We start from the raw sequence: 21,462 nt of genomic DNA, 5'->3' as shown, positions 1-21,462 counted from the left end.
TGATAAACTGCCTTCTAGTTTTCTTTTATATTTAATGTTCTACATACACTGGTACAGTTGGATAATCTTACATTATCCTAGTCGTTATTATTATTAATATTATTATTACACAAAGAAAACCCCCAAGGGAGAACTGACTCACAAAGAGCTGGAAAGCTGCCAATTTCTTATCTCATTCTGACTTCACCTCTCTTTAATCATGCATGGAATGGACAGCATTCCCTTAAATGGAGTCAAAGTCACAGCCTGAACATGACTTGCATATTGGCAGCTCACTTCTTCCCTGCCTATTAGAAGAGGAAAGATAGAGAGTTATGTTGTTGCTATTGTTGTTATTGTTTAGGTCTGGTCTGGAGGAAATAGCTGCTTGACATGTGTGACTGCATCCTGCTCTCATCTCTACTCTGATGCTCATCCAATTACTTTCCAACTCAAGTCAATTCCTTCTTCCCCTATCTTTTCAACACTTGCCCTCTTTTCTATTGCCATTAACATCAACCTTGTTTAATCTTGTTTCCTCCTTCCTAGATTACATGTAGTCTCTTAATTGATTGCTCCATCTCTAGCCTCCATAGGCCTCTCCCACTCTAGTCCAAAGTGATTCAGTGGATTGAGCACCAGATCTGAATTCAGGGAGACCTGAGTTTGAATGTGACCTCCGACACTTACTGGGCAAGACAGCTCAGTTTCCTCTGTAAAAGAGTGCTTTATACAGTTTGCGATATGAGTGAATGCTTTAATAAAGGCAGTTAAACAAATAAATAATAATATAAATAAAATCTGCTACAAATAAATCAAAACATGAACTGACTTTAAATAGAAAGAAGGAACTGAGAGGACTAGCTACTTGTAGACCACAGAGAGTCAAAATTAATCAGAATCCACCTTCACTATCCACAGAGGTAGATTCTGTTATTGCTAGGTCATCTCATGTATATTCATCTCTAGATAAGAGCCTAGTAAAATCACTATAGATGGGTACACTGAAAGCAAAGATATCACTTAACTTCCTCAGTTCTTCTAACTGGGAAGTTCCTTCCTTATGCTACAGAACTCAAATCCCTCTTGAAATCAAGATGACAAAGCTAATGATTATTCTATTTCCTATAAACTCATGCCGTAAAATGTTAGCCCATAAATAACAGTGAAGCAGATTTTTGGGAGTCACTACTACTCTGCACACATTACACATGTGGTTACAACCCCCTTTCCAGAATCCCATAAGGAAGCCCATTTCTCAAAGTTCTCTCTCACTACTTCCACTCAATCCTATTCCCACTGCTGATCTTCTTCTACTCTGAATTTTTCCATCTCTCTTCCTCCCTTCCCCTTGGATAACCCTTACTGTCCAGGTTAGGAAAAAAAAAAAAAAAAAAAAAAAAAAAGTTGGATTCATTTGCCATTCATTGTCTGGATCTTAAATCTTAAAACACAAACCCTTGCTATATTCAGGATTCCACAAATGGTTTCCCTTATCCTACCACTTGATCATCTTTGATTCATTCTCCTCTTCTCACTATTTCCCTTCATTAACATTAGATGGTAAGTAGCTCAAGGATGGGAGAAAATAAGAGAGAGAATAAATATCCCCAACGGATGTGTCATTCTGACACAGAGGTAAAAGGACAGGTAAGACAGACAAAAACATTTGGTTTCATGTTAGCTCATCAATGTTGGACAAGGTTCTTTGCCCTATCTTCTTCTCAGGCTGTCTCCATCCAGAATGGCAATCAGTGGGGTCTGGGACTATTGGGTACATAGGATGGCACCACTAAACTCCTGACTGCCCTGTCACAGGTAGGCTTGGGGGAATGATTTGAAATTCTCTAGCTTGGTTTAGGAGGGAGAATAGCCACAACCTGAACCTCTCTGGAAAGGACAATGGAAACTGTCTGGGAGTCACTAGTAGATTTGCAAGGTTAAAACTCCTCTTTTGCTACTCACTTGTGACCTGGAGCACAATCTTCCCTGCTTCACAAGTGTAAGACCAAGCTTATATGTGACACACTCTTGACCCCTTTCACCCCAACCTCACTCACCAGAGGGTCTTTTCCTTCTCAAGGGCTCAAGGAGAAACTGGATCCTCTACCCCAGAGCCCAAAGAAAGGAAAGATCTTCCCAGTGAAAGAGGCAGTGAAGGTATAGATGGGCTCTTGAGTGGTAGCATTGCTAAATGTCACCCAGCCCACCTCATAATCAAGGGAGACACGGATTTGCTTGGGATTCTCTTCCAAGGACAGCCTGGTAGGGAAGGAGCCCAAGGCTGAAACAAAACCCCAAGCCAGTCGCAGTGCCCATATCCCTTCCTCTGGCCTAAGCCTGAGTTCTCCTTTCCGTCGGACATTCTGGCTCACTACACCCATGGTACAGCTACCCCCATAGGCCAGGTCCACAGTTACCACCCATGTGTGCCTCCCTCCCACAAATCCAACTTGGGCTAGGACACAGATGGCCCTGTCAAAACGTTGTGGACTGTCTGGTGAGGTCTGCCATTTGTAGGAAAACTGGGCCCGCTGGTGATCTTCTGATAGGAGGAGCTTGGGATGTGACGTCTGGGGGTCTAAAAAGATATGAGCTGGGAGGAAAAAAAGAATGCATACAATTTGCATTGTTGTCATAACTGCATGGGGGAAGATGCAAAAACTGCATTTGGCAACAATTTCTTGCTAAAGCCTAGGCAGAAACCCTTTCCCCTTCTATCATTTTAAATATACTATTACTTTCCAATACACCCTGTGAGACCTTCCCTTTTTTCAAGCAGTCTGTTCTTCTTGGAAAGAAAACTTGATCTGGAAACCAATGGACTTGAAGTATAATCTTAACTTTTCCAATGACTTGCCCTTTGATGTTGAATAAGTCACTTTACCCAGGAGAGCTGGTATCATAAGACTTAATCTAACTCTCTTATTTTCCAAAAGAAAATGAATCCCAGAGTGGCAAAGTGATTTATCCAAGATACAAAAATTATAAGTAGCACACCTGGGATTCAAACCCAGGTCTCTAAATTCAGCACTCTTCCATCTGACAGGATGGAAGAACAGGTGTGCCATCTCATTTCCAAAGTGACTGCACTCATATTAGACTTATTTGGATTCTCCACTATGTCCCCATGCCAAGTACTTCTCTTCCCCTTTTCAATTTTCTTTCTTTTTTTTTTTTTTTTTTTTTTTTTTCAATTTTCTTTTATGGGTTTTCCCTCATTAGATTGTAAACTCTTTAAGGGCAAGTCTGCCTTTTTCATATTCATATCCCCAGCACTTAACACAATATTTGGTACAGAGGAGGGACTCAATAAATGTTTATCAGTTATTAACAATGGGTCTTTAGGTCTTTCTGTAAATAAAGAATATTAGACTAAACAGTCAGCAAAGTCACCAGAGGTGAGATAGAATTAGCTTATTCAGCTCTGAAGTGTCAATTGTTAGAATTTTCAACATAAACATTAATACCTTGGGCAGCTAGGTTATATAGAGAATAGAATTTCAGGCTAGGAAAACTCTGTAAATTCAAATCTAGTCTTAGACACTTATTAACTGCGTGACCTTAATTTGCCTCAGTTCCTCATCTGTAAAATGAGTTGGAGAAGGAAATGGCAAACCACTCCAATATTTGCCAAGAAAATCCCAAATGAGGTGATAAGGAGTCAGACACCACTTAAATGATTCAACAAGAAAAATTTTCATTTTGAAAATTGGCAAACACTAAATTTATTTTTAATTTCTTGTCCTTTTGATTGTGTAGATTTAAGAAAGAGATAAATATTTTTCCCCCTCTGGATAGCCAATTGCTAAACACCAGCACATCCCTTTTTCAAGCCCTGATCTGCAAGTCCATGATTCACTTAAATGACTATTCCTAATAGAATGATGAAGGTATGCTCTGAGCCCCCAGTATATTTCTTTTCTCATATCTGTCCCCCTGCCTATCTATTTAAGACTAGTCCTGTCTTCCCAATTTAGCTTAAACCTTTCCTCCAGGAAGACTTCCCTAAGACACACTCATTCCTCTTGGATTCACTATTCAATTCAACAAAGTGTTGTTGCTCAGTCATTTCAGTGATCCCATTTGGAGTTTTGTTCTTTTTTTTTTTTGTTTTTAAGCAAAAATAAATGGAGTGGCTTGCCAATTCCTTCTCCAGCTCATTTTATAGATAAGTAAATTGAAACAAATAGATTTGCCCTGGACTCATGGGCAGGAAATGTTTGAGGTCATATTTGAACTCAGGTCTTGACTTCAGGGATATCACTCTATTCACTACATTATCTAGCTGCCTTTCAATAAATGGTACTTTTTTCTTGGTAGATTTAGTAAAAAAGCAAACCTAATAATAGTGCTTCTTCTGTACCAGGGACTGTGCTAACCAATTGACAATTTTTTTTCTCATTTTACTATCACAATAACCCTAGGAGATGCTATTATTATCCACATTTTATAGAAGAGGAAACAAACAGAAGTTAAGTGACTTTCCCAGTATCACATAGCTAATAAGTGTCTGAAACCAAATTTGAACTCTAGCAGGACTATATCTACTACTTCACATATGTAGTCTCACCATGAAGGTCCTCAAGGGCAAAAACTGTCTTTTCTTCTTTAGTTATCTCCTTAACATATAAGCGCTCCTGCACAATTCTCTCTCCTTGTTTGGGGAAACCAGGATAATCTTAACATACATGTCCACATTTTTTTTGGCCCCAAGACACTCACCTGGTTCATAGTCCAGTTCAAAGAGTAGTTTTTCTGTAGGAAGAGGGAAAAAAGAAGTTGGGATTTATGTCTGATTTAAGTAAAAACTTAGAAAAAGTTCTACCCTTCTCTTGACAGATGCTGAGAAGCAGAGAATTAGTGAAAGAGGTTCATAGAGGACCATGCAGGAATGTGCTGGAGCAATATCTAATTAATTTGTGAGAGTCGATTGCTAAATTTTCAGTGTGAATATATATAGCTCAGAAGTCAATAATTTCTATAAATCAGGACTTGATTTATTATTTTGTTGATTGTCTAGATTTAAGAAAATGATAGATAAAATGTTAATTTTAAGATTAAACTTAAAATTACATATGCATATATTCTGGTCACCTCTCCTTCCCACTCTCAGTCTTTTAAGTAGCTATTAAATTATTTGCTTGCACATACAGACTATAGGTGATAATAATAATCACTGCCATGCATATAGTACTTGGTTTGCAGAGTTTTACATTCATAATCTCATTTGAAGTTCAAAATAGAGTCAATGTTAGGAACTGAGGGAAGATAGGAGGAAATTGAGAAGAGAAGAGAGACATTACTGGAGGCAGTAAAATATAAGAGAGCCCTGGATTAGAAGTTAAGAAATTTACATCCAAATTTTGGCTCTGTTACTTATTGGCTGCACAACCTTGGGAAAACCATTGCCTTTCTCTGGCCTTGAGTTACCCCATCTGTAAAATGAGGCATTTGGACTAGATGGTATCTAAGATCTTTTCCAGATATCACATTTTTTGATTCTCAATATTTATCATAAATGCTGTTGATTTTTTCTACTATTGAAGGTTAAAATTTTTCATTGTTATTTTGCTATTGATAATCACATGAATCCATTTCCCCCCCTCAGAAACCTTAACACTCATTTTATATTCCCTTCACATCATCTTTGTGAAAGGAAACAGAGATTATCCTCCTTGTCCCTGTCAAATAAATCTGTAGATGGGCAAATTTAGACACAAACTGGTAAAACAATTTACCAAAAATCACCCAGTATATCAGCAGAGGAGGTAGGAAGCAAATCCAAGTGTTATCTATCAAAAAATAATTTTACATTATTTAGGATTGCATAATCTGAGATTTGGGACAATTTTTCAAACTCCCCTAGGATTGAGGCATAAGTAGATCCTCTTACCCAGAAACATCTTCATTTCCCTCTGCAGTTGCAAGGCCTGTTGAGGGAAATCCCGGATCCTCTCCCCCAAGTCAGGTGACACAGCTTCTGGTTTCTTACATTTCCTAGTTTCACATCTAGAAATACACACATAAAAAAGAAAAACAATGAAATCCTAGAGATTATCCTGCTTGGAGATTCTCTGGACACTCTGAGCTGGTCACTAGTTTGTTTTAACTCTGGAGTTTCAAGTCCAGAGACACTCTCTCCAAAATGCCTTCCATAATTGGGACTAACCTCATTTTCTCTTTGAGGTTTTTTAAAAGTTGGGAATGTATATATGTGTGTGTATGCAATATATATGCAATAAATACAGGGATTGGATTTATGATTTCATAGGTATATAATTTCACCTCCAAATAAATAAAGTCCCTCTACCAAGACTGGTCAATACCATCTTTGTAACTTATCGTCTTAGAAAGTTTTCTAGACAGAGAGAGGTTAAGTGACTTGCAAAAGAAGTACAGCTAGGTAGAACTTGAACCCAGGTCTTCCTTGCTCAAGCTCAGGTTTCCATCTACTGAAATGGATGCTGTCCCTAACCTACTTATGCACTCCTGAGACCATGAGAACATTATTTCAGCTTCAGCTCTGTCTGCAGTCAGAACTATGTTGCCAGCTCTTTACTCCCTAATGCAGATGATATTTTCTGTTTCCAATTGCAGGCACACACAGTCCCTAGAGGTGCCACCTTGAGATCTTGACAATTTGACAAAGATAAAATTTAAAGAACTATTGTCTTACTGCCTATCTGGGAATGTAATTCTTAAATGTAATAACCTTTGCCTCCTGTCTGGGAAAAGAATCCTATTATTATAATGAATGCATCAAAGAATTCCTTTGTAGAATTTGCCTATAAATACGTGTCTCTGAAACCACTTCATACTGACCCTGGTCCTGACAGTGCTCAGTCCTGTCCCAGTGACGATAAACGCTCTTAAATTTTCATTATTTTGGCTGTCCTGTATTTTCTCTCACCTGGACACTTCACTACTATATGCTAATTTTCTTATTATATAGATTCATGATAATACTAATGACTCACATTAAATAGCACTTTAAGGATTAGAGCATACTCATCTCAACAATAAGATGATTCAGGCCAGTTCCAATAATCTTGCGATGATGAGAACCATCTACACCTAGAGAGCAGACTGTGGGAATTGAATGTGGATCACAACATAGCATTTTCACTTCTTTTGTTATTGTTTGTTTGTATTTTATTTTCTTTCTTTTTTTGTTGTTTTATTTTTTCTTTTTTAATAGCTTTTTATTTACAAGATATATGGATAGGTAATTTTTCAGCATTGACAGTTGCAAATCCTTTTGTTGTAATTTTTTCCCTCCTCCCCACCCCTTCCCCCAGATGGCAGGTTGACCAATACATGTTAAATATGTTAAAGTATAAGTTAAGTACAATATATGTATACATGTCTAAACAGTTATTTTGCTGTACAAAAAGAATTGGACTCTGAAAAAATGTACAATTAGCCTATGAAGGAAATAAAAAATGCAGGCAGGCAAAAATAGAGGGATTGGGAATTCTATGTAGTAGTTCATAGTCATCTCCCCAAGTTCTTTCCCTGGATGTAGCTGGTTCAGTTCATTACTGAATTGGAACTGATTTGGTTCATCTCATTGCTGAAGAGAGCCATGTCCATCAGAATTGATCATCACATAGTATTGTTGTTGAAGTATATAATGATCTCCTGGTCCTGCTCATTTCACTCAACAACAGTTCATGTAAGTCTCTCCAGGCCTTTCTGAAATCATCCTGCTGGTCATTTCTTACAGAACAATAATGTTCCATAATTGAATTTTATTTTCTTTCTCATTTTTCCCTTTTTGATCTGATTCTTATTGTGCAGCAAGATAATTGTATAAATACATATGCCTATATTGGATTTACATATATTTTACAATGTTTAATATATTTTGGATTACTTGCTATCTAGGAGAGGGGATGGGGGGAAAGGAAGGAAATTGGATCACAAGATTTTGCAAGGGTCAGTGATGAAAAATTATTCTTGCATATGTTTTGAAAATAAAAAGCTTTAAAAAAATAATTAAAACATACTTTCCTTTATAACAACTTTGTGTAAGTATTATTATTCCCATTTTCTAGATGAAGTAACTGAGTCTCACAGAGGGGGAGTCACTTACCTAAGGAGACATAGCTAATGAATATCAGGGCTGGAACTCAAAACCTCTAGGATTTTTTTCATTACACTCAACTTTCTCTCTATGTGAATATGTGAATACTTCTATATTACTGTTTAAGTGTATATAGGTATGAGCTTACTTGTGTCTAGTGCATGTATGTTCCTTCTTAGACATTACATAGCCCTTTCCTTGTACCCTTTCATTGTTGCTATTGTTCAACCATTTTCAGTTGTGTGTGACTCTTTATGTCCCTATTGAGGTTTTCTTGGCAAAGATACTGGTGTGGTTCACCATTTTCTTCTCCAGCTCATTTAATAGATGAAGAAACTGAGACAGGGTTAAGCAACTTACCCAGGCTCATACAGCTAAGAAGTGTCTGAGACTAGATTTGAATCTTCCTGTCTCCAGATCCAACATTCTATACAGCTCTTCCATGATCTTCTCATATTTTATTTGGTATTTCAGTTATTGTGTAGGTACTTTATCCAGTCTGTTAGACTGTGAACAACTTAAGGACAGGAACCTTTCTAGTACTTAGCACATAGTAGGCTTTTACTCACTTTTGGTTTTTTGTTTGTTTTTGTTAATTGTACTGACTACTAGGCAAGCCCACAGTGCCTCCATGCAACTCTCAAAAAATAGATTGGTAGATAGTTTCCTCATTGGGAATTCCCAATAAAATCACAGGTCCTGAACCAGATGATGATGATAAATTTTTAAATTAAAAGTGTGTGTGTATAAGTGTAATGCATATGTATAATACACATATGTACACAATTCATGTGCATATATGTAGTATTTGTACATGAGAGGAAGAAGGAAAGAATCACTTGCCTGAACAGGGTACTCCTGATGTCCTAAAAGAAAGAGAAATACCAAACATTCAGTTCTCATGTTTGTCATTTTCCTTAAGGTTACTAGAAAACTTGAGCCCCACAGTCATGGGGCAATTGCCCTGGACACTATCATAGGATCCCATCATTAGAAGAGATTCCAAAAGTCACATCTAATTTAGGGCTTATTATCTGAAGCATGAATCTCACCTATAATATTTCTGACTAGAGTTTAGTAGTTATCCAACTGAACTTATTACATTATGAGGCTTTTTTTCCTCATTTTATTTTATTTTTATTCTTAACTTAAAACAACAAAAATAATACTTCCACATTCAATTTGGAAGAAAAGGACAGCATCATATATCAAATGTAAATCTCCATTATATTGAGCTTGCTTTTGTTTTTATTATAAAAAATTAAATATGTAACTTTCAAAGTTGACTTATTTGTGATTCTTTCTGATCTTTCTTTTGTTCTTTTTTCATCATGCCAGGGATCAGGAACAGGGCTGGGATAGGAAGACAGGGAAGAGAAATCTTATCCCTAATCTCTCTCTGGGTATACATTTTTAACAACTAATTCTCCAGAAAAAAAAAAAAAAATATATATATATATATATATATATATACTCTTAAGTTTAATTTGCATTATAAACATTTCTCTATCACTTTATTCAGTGATAATAATGTACAAAATAATAAATTAAGCCCTTTTATTATTGTTGTTCTGTATCTGATTCTCCTTGACCCCATTTGGAATTTTCTTGACAAAGATACTGGAGTGGTTTATCATTTCCTTCTCTTGTTCATTTTACAGACAAGGAACTGAATCAAACAGGATTAAGTGACCTGACCAGGGTCACACAGCTACCAATTGTCTAAGGCTGAATTTGAATTCAGATCCTCCTTACTCCAGGGCCAGCATCATATTCACTGCATCACCTGATTGTCCAAACTTAAGACCTCATTTGTAACATTTGTCAATTTTTGAAGAGTAAAATGCTCACACTGAAAATTTAGTAGTTGGCTTTCAAACAACTATCTATTTCATTTCCTTTTCCCATAATTACCACCTATTATTTTTGCTAGGTCTTCCTAGCCTTTGGGAAAATATGGTAATACCCATGCTCCTGCTGCCTACTTGCAAGTCCAAAATATCTTCACTGCAGAAAGAGGTAGTGAGGTCTTTTTGAGCTCTGAAATCCTGAATATCTATAAAGTGACTGGCTATTGCACAAGGTAGAGCATTTTGTCATTTTCCTCTGTTACCAGGCATCTAGGTGGTATAGTGGAGAGAGTGATGAACCTCATATCAGGAAGCTCCTCTTCTTGATCTCAAATCTAGCTTCAGATACTTCCTACCTGTGTGATCCTGGGCAAGTCACTTAATCCTGTTTGCCTCAGTTTCTTCATCTGTAAAATGGTCTGGAAAATGAAATGGCAAACCACTCCAGTATCTTTGCAAGATAATTTGCTTTCCTGAACTTAATGGTCCTAGCTCTGCCCTAAAAATGAGGGAAGGGAGAAATAAAGTACAGGAGGGACAAGAAATAAGAGGTAATGATAACTCATTCTTATAGTTCTTTACAAAGCACTAAGCACAATGCCTTAATACTTAGCATTATTAAATAGGCACTTAATAAATGTTTATTGACTGTGAAGTAGGTATTTAATAAATGCTTTTTCAGTGATTCTTTAAAGATTCCTAGAAAAGGGCTTCCTTGGTTATTTGTTTCCCTTTACCTCAACAAATAATATTGTATACATCTTACAGAAGAAACTAAGGCTCAAAATTAAGTGACTTGTTATTGTTTTAAAAGGCTAAATACAATGTTCTTTGCAGTGTGCCCCAATGCCTATCTAAATAGCATAGATGGGAAAAAGTGTTTTCACATTGCTCACTTTCAGCAGTTTTCTTTCTGGGTGCTTGAGTTTTTCCTCCAGTTCTGATATCAAAGCATTAAAACGAGAGATCTCACTCTGGACAAGGGATTCAAACTCATTCTTCTGCTTCAAAATGTCTCCATCCAATTCTTCCAGCTGGGTCAAAATTAAGTACTGCTGCCTCTCCAGGAACTGGCACATATGCTCAAATTCTGAGATGACCCTTTTTCTCTTGGTGGCCACTTGAGTCTGGAGGAGCAGGGAGAGGGAACAGAAAGATCCTCAAGAAATGACCCGTTTCCTTCTCCTCCTTATCTTCCTCTTCCTCCTCCTCCTCTTCCTTTTCTTGCTCTTCCTTTTCCTCCTTCATTCCCATATCCTCCATCTCTACCATCTCATGTTCCTTAATACTGATATTCAAATTGATACTTTCCTCAGGAGACACAAGTAAAAGTCCCAGAGAACCCATCTCCTTTCTCCCTTGCTTAATGCAGTATGGTCTAGAGGTAGCAAGAAGACATAAAATGATCTCCTAGGCCCTATGCAAATTGTGAAGGAATCGCTAATAGGATTTCACTACAGGGAAAGAGAGGATGATGCATTAATTACTTACCAATAAGATCCGGATTCTTTGATCCCCCCTGGACTGGATTCCTTGAATGTTTTCTCTCTCATTCTTCAAAGATTCTAGACAACTATGGATTTGTTCCTGAGAAGAGGGAAGGAGTCCTTAGAATGAAAAATCAGAAGAATCCTTTGAGAGTGAGAGAAGTTATCTTTTTCAGCCACTTCCCTTTAGTCAGGCCCTGCCAGTTAAATTATTCTCTTTTGATTCTCTTCTGAAGGGCAGCTAGGTGGTTCCGTGGCTACATTATGAATCTTGGAGTCAGGAGAACCTCAATGCAAATCCTGCTTCAGACACTTACTAGCTATGTGACTCTGAGCACAAGTCATTTAATCTTTTTCTGCCTCAGTTCCCTCATCTATAAAATATAGATAATAATAGCACCAACTTCCCAAGGTTGTTTGAGGAATAAATGAAATAACCTATGTCAAGTGCTTTGCAAACCTTAAAATGCTATGTAAATGCTAGTTAATGCTATGCTCTATTTTACCATTTCCTCTCAAGTTCCTTTGATAAATATAACATGACCCAAAAATGTGGGTGTTCCCCAAGAAAGTGTTCTGGATCCTCTCTTCACTAGAAGTGGTCCCACTTCACTAACTTCCTATAAGACATTACAAACAGGATGTCCCATAAGTGCCTCAAACTCAATCCATCCAAAACATAACTCATAATCTTTCCCCCAAGCTCACTTGTCTTCTAAACTTCCCTGTTTTTGTCAAGGGCATCACCATCTTTCCAGTCACCCAAGTTCACAATTTTAATGGCATGCCTAATTCTCATTAACACTCCCCTCACACATACAATCAGTTGCCAAATCTTGTCATTTCTATCTCCACCACATTTTTCATGTTTGTGCCCTTCTCTCCACATATACATACAGTTACCTTCCTACTTCATGTTCTTATCACTTCCCACCTAGACTACTGTAATAGATTCCTAAATAGTGCTACCTTCAGCCTCTGTCGTCTCCTGTTTAGCTTCTATGTGCCCAAGTGACATTCCTAAGCTCTAACTCTCACCAAGTTACTCCCATATTTAATAGATTCTAGTGGCATCCTGGGCATCAAATATACATTCCTCTGATAGCTAAAACCCTTGAGAGTATAGCCTCTCAAGGGTTTTAGCTATCAGAGGAATGTATATTATAGCCCTAAACTAACTTTCCAGTTTTATGGCACATCACTTCTCTCAGCATCTAAGTGCAACTTAGTCAAACTGGTCTTTTTGCTTTTCCTCTTATATAGGCCCCATCCATCCTTAGCATTGTCTCTTCTCCATGTCTAGAATGTTCTCTCTCTTTTTTTTTTTTTTTTGCCTCAATTTCATGGAATCCTTAGTTTCCTTCAAAGTTCCACTTAAACACCATTTTTACATGAGGTCTTTCCTGATGTTCCTAGTGCCTCCCTCAAAATGATTTTCTATTTTCTTTCTTCCCTTCCTGGCTCTTTTCCTCTCTCCTTCTCTTCCCTCCCCCTTTCTGTTTCTCTCTCATCATAGTACATCAATACTGTCCATGGGATTTTCTTGACAAAGATACTTCAATGGTTTGCAATTTCCTTTTTCAGTGGATTAAAGTAGTGCTAACTGACTTGCCCAAAGTCATACAGCTAATAAGTGTATGAGACTGGATTTGAACTTGGGTCTTCCTGACTTCAAGTCAAGCACTCTAGCTTGGTACTTCATATAGCTTATTGCACCTAGCAGGTATTTAACAAAATCTTATTGACTAATTAATCAAATTTAAATAGTCCCAAACAAGAAAATTCCAACTACATTCTTAATCAGATATTCCCATTTAACTCAAAAAGCATTAAGCATCTGTAGAAACGAAGACAAAAATTAAACAGTTGCGGCCAAGATTCACATTCTATAAGATTCAAAATACTGTATGGAAATTTCCAAAGTTTTGTAGAGAACTTTCAAAGCCTGGGTTCCTTTTCTCAAATCTGACTCCCTCAGACCCTTAGTCACTTGCCCAGTTTTCCTCAGACCCTTGTCACAATCTTCCCTTGGTTCTTCCTCCTCAGATGACTCTTCCTTTTTGGGTCCCATCCTCCAACCTCTACCTTGCATCCTGCATCCTACCCTACTGGGGAGTTTGTCCTAAAGGCTGACCTCAATTCATCACAATGAAGTTTAGGCCTATTTCCTCTAGTTTGATCCTCAGTAAAGAATGGTCAACACAATTACTACTATGTGCAAGGCTCTGTTGGGTATATTGAGGCTACAAAAATAAAGACAAAAGAAAAAAAACCAGTCCCTGTCTTCAAAGAATACACATTTTATTAGGGGATAATGTGAAATAAGCCTGGAAAATTGATTGAAGCCAGAATGTGGATTATTTGGACTACTTAGATAAGTAATATTGCAGAATAATTTAAAAAGTAGTGAGAGTTCCTTATACCAATGAAATCATAGGTCTTATTTAGTCCAATCCTTTCCTGAGCAGAAATTCTTTCAACATTCCCAATAAGTATTCTTTAGACCTCAACGAAAGACATCCCTCTCACCCTCATTAATAGAGAAGTAAAACTACACACACATACACATACTAAAAACAAAAATCATTTGGAGTGGTAGAGGGGAAAGAACAATGGACTTAGAGATGGGGTAATTGGGTTCAACTACCAAATCTTTTAACTTACAGTCTATGTAATTTTGGGCAAGTCACTTGGGCCTCAATTTCTTCATCTGTAAAATGAAGGAATCCATGATTCTATGGGCATAATGTAATGGGAAAAGTCTTAAAATCAGACTCAAAAGATCTAGCTTTGAATCCTAGCTCAGCAATGCTAGCTGTGTGAACTTGTGGAATTCAACAAATCTGTCTGACTTTCAATTTCTTCATCCCTAAAATAAGGATAATAATCTTTAGCAGTCAGAAAAAAACAAACAAAATTGTAGAATCAGGCTGACAATTGGAAAGGGACCTTAGAGATTGCCAAGTCCAATTCTCTCATTTTACAGATGAAGAATCTAGACTAAGAGGTTAAGATACTTGCCAAGCCACACAATAAATTAACAAAGCCAGGATATGAATCCAGGTCTTCTGAATCTAGAGCCCATGCTCTTTCCAATGTACAGGGAGTCCCAAGAGTCTTCACTAAAATATTTGGGACACTTCATATTATATTGCCTCCATATAATAATAATGAACACAAAAATGTTTTGTAACCATTGAGGGTTATAGAAATCTTAAGTATATTCATAGCACAAAAATATATTTATTCAACCTCAAACTCATACATTGACACTTTTGGAATCAGTTATACACTCAGATACTGGCATACATTAGCACCTTGTTCAAATACATCTTATAAACAGTCACTTATGTAAATTTGTACTGACATATTACACTGTGCTCTATGACCAATTCTTCTTCTGGGAGCATAGCATCCAAATGGACAGGGAGATGAGGGAAGGAGGAGAAGGTAGGAAAAGTGGTCCTAAATCATTATAAATAATCCACAAAGAGATAACAGAGATGACTATCCACAGGCACTAGACATCATCTATCTCTAGTTCCAGGGTTATTTACTTAAAGCCCAGAAATCTGGTCCTGGGACTCTTGGACATGGTAACACCCCTTTCCCATCTTTCTTACCCTGTAAGGATCGGCTGCATCTTTCAGGAAACGCACAGTGTGGGTCCTGTGCTCCAGGGCTTCCCGGCACTTCACACACAACTGCTTTTCATCATCTTCACAGAAGAAGTAAATTTTTTCCTCATGTTCCTCACAGAGGTCCTCTTCCAGGCCTGAAGGAGGTGCCAACTTTAGCTTCTCGATGTTTTCCACAACACTAGCCAGTTGCCAGTTAGGCCGGAGTCCTCCAGGACAGAAGGGATCCTTGCAGAGTGGGCAGGTGGGTTGCTCACCAGGACCAGGACCAGGGATTTCACAGTAGCGTGTAAGGCATCCCCGACAGAAGTTGTGGCCACAGTCAATGGTAACAGGTTCTCTCAGAATGTCTTGGCAGATGGGGCAATTGACTTCATCTTCCAAGGTGGTTAGGGAAGTAGCTGAGGCCATAATGTTCTCAATAACCCCTTACTGCCCTCAGGGTTAGTCCTTAGTCTTACTTTTTTCTCTCTGATTGGCTGGGGATAGGAACTAGGGTCTCCTGAGAACACAGTCAAAAACAGGTCAAACACAACTCAAGTATACATTTATACACAAACACTGATGTGCATACATTTATGCACATAATCACATATAAATTTCAACACAGTCACATATAACCTTAATTTATCCCACAGCACACAGACAGTACATACACAAAAGTGACCACTTTCTGTCTGGAACTTCAGGATTCCGGCTTGCTTTGTCTTGTTCTTTAACCCAAGCCAACACACCATGCTAGTCAACAACTGGGAAGTAGTAGTACAGAGATTTGCAGAGACTTTAGAGGTGACCTTAGCTGCTCTCTGCTTTGGGTTCCATGATCTAGTGCTCCCCATCCCCTTTGTCAGTCTGGACAACCATGACTAGAGAAGTTAAGCCCAAATTTAACTCAGCAAAGATTATCTACTGCAAAAATAGTATCTCCTTTTCAATACATGGGGCAATAGGAAAGGGGAGAAAACTGGTTCACACAGGGGTAATGACAAACTTGACCTCTCCCAACCCCAGCCCCCATCAAGAGGGCCAGATGTCTCCAGGAAGATTGGTTATATCAACAGCTTCAGACTGTTGACAGCTGTCAGCTGTATGGAAGGGGTGTGAAGGAGTTTTGATAAGGGAACTAATCCCTGGTGTTTTCAAGGGATTAAACTTGTTTTGGCTTTCAAATAGGTTCTGAGGTGCAGCAAATTAGGTTGGGAAATTAGGTATGGGACCAAGTAGCATAAACAGTTCTTGAACAGGGAAAAGGAAAGTGAGATGATTTGAGAACTTGTTCTTGAGGAGATAGCTAGATGTTTACTGGAACCTTGGTCTTGGTCTTGGAGTTGAAAGATTTGGACACTTATGAGCTGAGTGAGCATGGACAATTTATTTAACCTTGATGAGCTTCAAATTTCTCATATGTAAAATGGAAGTGAAAATCACTGTAATTACTTACATGGTAACATTAATGTTAGGATTAAAGAAGATAATGGATTTTGGGTTTATATCTGTAAGTCAGGTGTTCTTAATTTTTTTTGTTTCATGGGCCTTTTTGGTGTCTGAAGGAGATTTTTTGAAGCCCAAAAAATTCTTTCTTGAAATAATACTCTCAAATGGATAAAATTAAATACATAGATCACAAAAGAAACAAGTAATAATCTAATAGAGGTATCAAAATTGAAAAAAAAATTCTTGGTCCTTATGGTAAGAACCCCTGTTATAAAGTGCCATATTAATATAAATAATTATTGTTAATATCAGGATAATATTGTCAATATTCACCATACCTGAATATAAGCTATACCCCTAAAATCAGATTTATTTAGGAAAAAAATATTAGGGAGAGAGAAAAATAAGAAAAAAGAAGTATTAGCTAGGAAAAAAATACAATTTTAGGCTGCATTTAGATCTTCGATTTACCAAATATGAGGGAAAATACAACCTGTATTCAGACCAATATGGCATTATTATCCTTTCTTCAGACACAGTCTTTCTAGTAATGTAATCTGACCTAGGAATGCTCCTAGTCTAATAATCCTGTCTGTCAATAATTGTAGAGGATTACTAATCCTAAAGCCCTCTGACCTAAGAGGAAGTCCTCTGGCTTAGGAATGTAATAATATTTCTTCCCTTGGATTTTAGGAAAGATATATTAGTAATCCTTAAACACTTTTACTTAAGGGCTCTTGTTCTAACAATCTATCAATGATTTCAAAATCTTCTGGCCTTAGAATAGTGCTACAAACATTACTGACTGTCAGATGGATAATTTATTGGTCAGCAATAATCAAATTCCTGAGACAATAGTGAATAAGACTACTCCTCAAACCTACCTATAAAATTAGCAAATAAGTAACATGAAGCTCTGACCAATTTTGCCTTATAAATCTATCCTATGCTCTTAGGTCCCTTGCTAATTTTTTTGGAATTTAGCCTGCTACAATTGGCGTCACAATTATAATAAACTTTGCCCCTTGACTTGGATATGGGTTCAAGCCTGCAAATTCTTTTCAAATACCTTGTGATACTGGTTTGTTACCCCAAACTTTTGTAGTCCCCTTTCCCAACCTAAACATTCGGTGGCCCAATATGGGGAAAGTGTGACTTCCCCTGGCTTGATTCTTTCCTTGTCAAGGTAAGCCCCCCAATTTTTTTCTCCCTTAATCCTATAGCTGATACACTCCAAGCCATTGGAAGAAGGTTTGTCTGGCTTGTCATGAGCTCTACTCTCAGCAAATTTTCCTCGACTGGTATCAAATTGGGAAATCTTGCAATTTTTGGGAAAGTTAACTTTGCCACCCTCTCACCTTTTCTGGGACATCAGAGAAGATGAAGTGCTATAGGATAGGTTTTGGCAAAATTTTAGCTTTTGGTAAAGATGGACCAGTTCTCTTTCATGTCATTTTGTTTATGTCTGTATCTTTGTGTAGAAAGTCTGTGTCACATTTGTTCCGTGAACTAGATTTTGTTCCCAGGAAAGATTTAAAATGCAACCATCATGAAAAAAAAAAAAATCTCTATAGTTAGAATGCTGGAAAATTATCTTAAAAAGCCTAACAGTTTTTCTGTGGACTACAGGTCTGGCCAATTACAGAAATAAAGTTAGCTAATTAAAATTAAAATAACGTCTTATCAGATTCTCAAAGTTTTGAAAGCAATGATTAAATAGTTTGACAATTATAAGATGGCAAGAACAATACCTGAAACACTGGGGATAAATCCAGAAACTTAACCCATTTTGAAAGGAAAAGAAAGGAAAGGAAAAACAAACCAGGTAAATAGCAACTTTTTGCTAACCCTTCCTTGACTCCTATCTTGTCCAGAGTTCCCTTCTGCTCCTTTGGGAAAGCAACCTAGAAAGTATTAAGGGACCCTCTCCACTCCATTCCCCGGAGTGGTCCTGACTTGTGGGAATTGCTAACAAGATCAATATAGCCCATATCCCTCTTTTGCTAACTCCTCTCATCTCAGAATTGTAGGGAAATTCAAATTCTGCCTCACCTGTAGAAATAGGGGAAGCAGCCTGGGGACCCTACACAACCTTGCTCAAACACCTCCCCAACCCAGCTTGAGAGAATGGAGATGAAATGGGAGTCGGGCTCCATGGTCAGTATTCCCTGAGCCCTGGCACCTGAAACTACCATCACAGGGATATCCTGGCACCAGTCACCCCAGCTTTTAGCAGGTTCTGTCCAGGATCTGCCTGAGAAGAATTCGGGTACCCCTGGCACCACCCAGCATGGCAGTGTGAGATAAGAAAACCAGTCAGCCTCTGCATTTGGTAAGATCAGCATTTTCTGTTTCAATTGTGGATATGTATTAGCTATGTAATTTGTGGCAAATTATTTTGTCTCTGCCCAGTTTCCTGATTTGTAAAGAGAAATAATAGGTGTGAAGACCACATGATTGCAAAAGTGCTTAGCATAAAACGGGCTATATGAATGCTAACTGTTTTATTGGATATAATTGCTTCATATTTGATAACTTTATGAGTTTTTTAGATGTGACCAATAGATAAATGATTTCTATGTATGAGTAAAGTAATTCAAAAATTTCTCTGAGATATGGTAGTATTTGCTTTTCTGTTTTCCTAAAATTCTAAAATTCTTTTGTTAATATTATCAGTGCAAATAGATTATAATTTTGTTCTTTTGGAGGGAAAGGGAACCCCAAGCTCTATATCCAAGGCTTGGCTTCTCAGTTTTATATTAAACACAAATAACAAATAGCAAAAAAAAAAAAAAAAAATTATCCAAATCATAGCAAAATAGAAATCAGAGACAGTGTACCTAGACATCTTACATAGACATATGCAATATAGAGTATATAAACAATATAAATATAGACAATTTGGAGTGAAGAAGCACTTCCATTGGAAGCAAGACTATTCAGCTCAACTAAGAGACATGGTCCTTGATCTCACCCAAGAGGCAACTCTCTGAAGTTTCTATTATAGCAAGATGGGGGTAGAGATATAATGGAGACTACAAGCTCCTTTCATATCTTCCCAGAGTCTTTTCCTTCAGTAACCTAAAATGAGGTTGGCCTCTTCCATCTTCTTTCCTGAAACTCAAAGACAGAAATACTTAATGATTTGGAGCTTGCTGAGTCTGGTTTGGCTCCCCATCTCCCCTAAGGGCACTAGGCCTTCCTAGAAGTCAAGGAGGGTGTGACCACCTGTGTTCTACTTGAAGCAAGAGATACTTACAGTAAAGATGTATTTACATATCAATAGCAGGGTGCTTGTAGTTAGCACTTGTACAGTGTGCTGTGGTGATGTAAAGGTTCTCTAGTTAGCGCATGCTTAGTATGTTGTAATGATGTAATCATACTGAGGTATTTAGGGGCTGAGAGGACTGGAAATAGGACACTCCATTTTTGACCATCCTCATGGCTCTCCTGCCTTCTTCACTCCTCCACTAAGACCAAGAACTTGGGCTGGTCCCAAGATTCTCCAGAAGGTTAGTCCAAAAGCTATATTTTGGCATCCCAGCGTGGAGGCTCTAGAAAGCATAGTATATTTTGGCACCCCAATCTGGGGACTCTAGAAAGAACACTACAGTTTTTTCTTTATTTGTTGTTGTTGTTTTCATTCGAAAAGATTAAAACTGGCCTCAAAATTTGCTTCATATCCATCCATCCTAGATATCTTGAATTATCTTGCTGTACAAATCAATACTAGCATTATTCTTGGAAAGGACATAACAACAGATTGTTCTCTAGCTCAACTTATCTATCATTTCTGTGATTTCTGAGACAAAAAGTCTTTCCCTTGCCTACCATTCCCCACCCATGTCAACCCCCCCCCACCATTAGAATCATAACCAAAGTTTATATGCCATCTTTCTTGCCTATATAAAATTTTTATAAGAATAATTTACATCAAAGGATATGAACAGGCAATTTTCAGATGAAGAAATTAAAAACATTTCTAGTCATATAAAAAGATGCTCTAAATCATTATTGATCAGAGAAATACAAATTAAGACAACTTTGACATACCACTACACACCTCTCAGATTGACTAAAATAACAGGAAAAGATAATGACGAATATTGGAGGGGATGTGGCAAAGTTGGGACACTAATACATTGTTGGTGGAGTTGTGAACTGATTCAACCATTCTGGAGAACAATTTGGAACTATGCCCAAAGGGCTATCAAACTGTGCATACCCTTTGATCCAGCAATGTTTCTACTGGGCTTGTATTCTAAAGAGATCATAAAGAAGGGAAAGAGATACACTTGTGAAAAAATGTTTGTGACAGTCCTTTTTGTAACAGCAAGAAACTAGAAACTGAGTGGATGCCCATCAATTAAAGAATGGCTGAATAAGTTATGGTATATTATTGTTCTGTAAGAAAGAATGATTTCAGAGAGGCCTGACGATACTTACATGAACTGATGCTGAGTGAAATGAGCAGAACCAGGAGATCATTATATATGGCAACAGCAAAAAAGATCTATTATATGATGATCAATTCTGATGGACATGGCTCTCAACAACAAAGAAGTGATTCAGATCTCAATTCAAACCTTCAATGGTCTTGTGATGAAGACATCTAAACCCAGAGAGAGGACAGTGGGAACTGAATGTGGATCACAATATATTATTTTCACTCTTTGTGTTGTTTGCTTTCATTTTGTTTTCTTTCTCATTTTTTTCCCTTTTGGATCTGATTTTTCTTGTACAGCATGATATTTGTGGAAACATGTATAGAGGAATTGCACATGTTTAACATATATTGGATCACTTGCTGACGGGGGGTGGGGCAGAAGGGAGGGAAAAATGAGAACACAGAATTTTGTAGGGGTGAGTGTCAAAAATTATTCATGTATATATTTTGAAAATAAAAAGCTACAATTTTTTTTAATTTTAAAAGAATAACTTACATATGCCTGAAATTATCCTTAATGATGTAATTAGAAGGAAAC

At 37.5% G+C, this 21,462-nt stretch overlaps 1 protein-coding gene across 2 annotated transcripts; it reads right to left on the bottom strand.

Moving 5' to 3' along the window:
- Nucleotides 1–451: 451 nt before the first annotated feature.
- TRIM10 (tripartite motif containing 10) lies at nucleotides 452–16,068 on the bottom strand. Of its 2 annotated transcripts, XM_031965240.1 has the most exons (9): nucleotides 15,700–16,068; nucleotides 15,029–15,545; nucleotides 11,410–11,505; nucleotides 10,815–11,045; nucleotides 8,912–8,934; nucleotides 5,876–5,991; nucleotides 5,721–5,774; nucleotides 4,705–4,737; nucleotides 452–2,575 (listed from the first exon to the last, which is right to left on the bottom strand). In XM_031965240.1, the coding sequence occupies exons 2-9, from the start codon at nucleotides 15,452–15,454 to the stop codon at nucleotides 2,058–2,060; spliced, it is 1,497 nt and encodes a 498-aa protein (XP_031821100.1). In that variant the 5' UTR covers nucleotides 15,455–15,545; nucleotides 15,700–16,068; the 3' UTR covers nucleotides 452–2,057. The 2 variants fall into 2 exon arrangements, with proteins under 2 accessions (XP_031821100.1, XP_031821101.1); XM_031965241.1 differs by lacking the exon at nucleotides 5,721–5,774 and having other exon boundaries at nucleotides 15,029–16,067.
- Between the last annotated feature and the right edge of the window lie 5,394 nt (nucleotides 16,069–21,462).

The sequence above is a fragment of the Sarcophilus harrisii genome, chromosome 4 (genome assembly GCF_902635505.1).
Source record: "Sarcophilus harrisii chromosome 4, mSarHar1.11, whole genome shotgun sequence".
Classification (NCBI taxonomy): domain Eukaryota; kingdom Metazoa; phylum Chordata; class Mammalia; order Dasyuromorphia; family Dasyuridae; genus Sarcophilus; species Sarcophilus harrisii.
Note: the sequence above shows the minus strand (reverse complement) of the source record. Positions and strands in the feature narration are given on the sequence as shown.

Coding starts and splice junctions, on each gene's coding strand:
- TRIM10 (XM_031965240.1), bottom strand. CDS start 15,454: ATGGCCTCAGCTACTTCCCTAACCACCTTGGAAGATGAAGTCAATTGC. Junction 11,506..15,028: donor ATGCAGCCGATCCTTACAGG/GTAAGAAAGATG, acceptor CCCTCTTCTCAG/GAACAAATCCATAGTTGTCT. Junction 8,935..10,814: donor CAGAAAGAAAACTGCTGAAA/GTGAGCAATGTG, acceptor TCTTTCTTTTAG/GACATCAGGAGTACCCTGTT.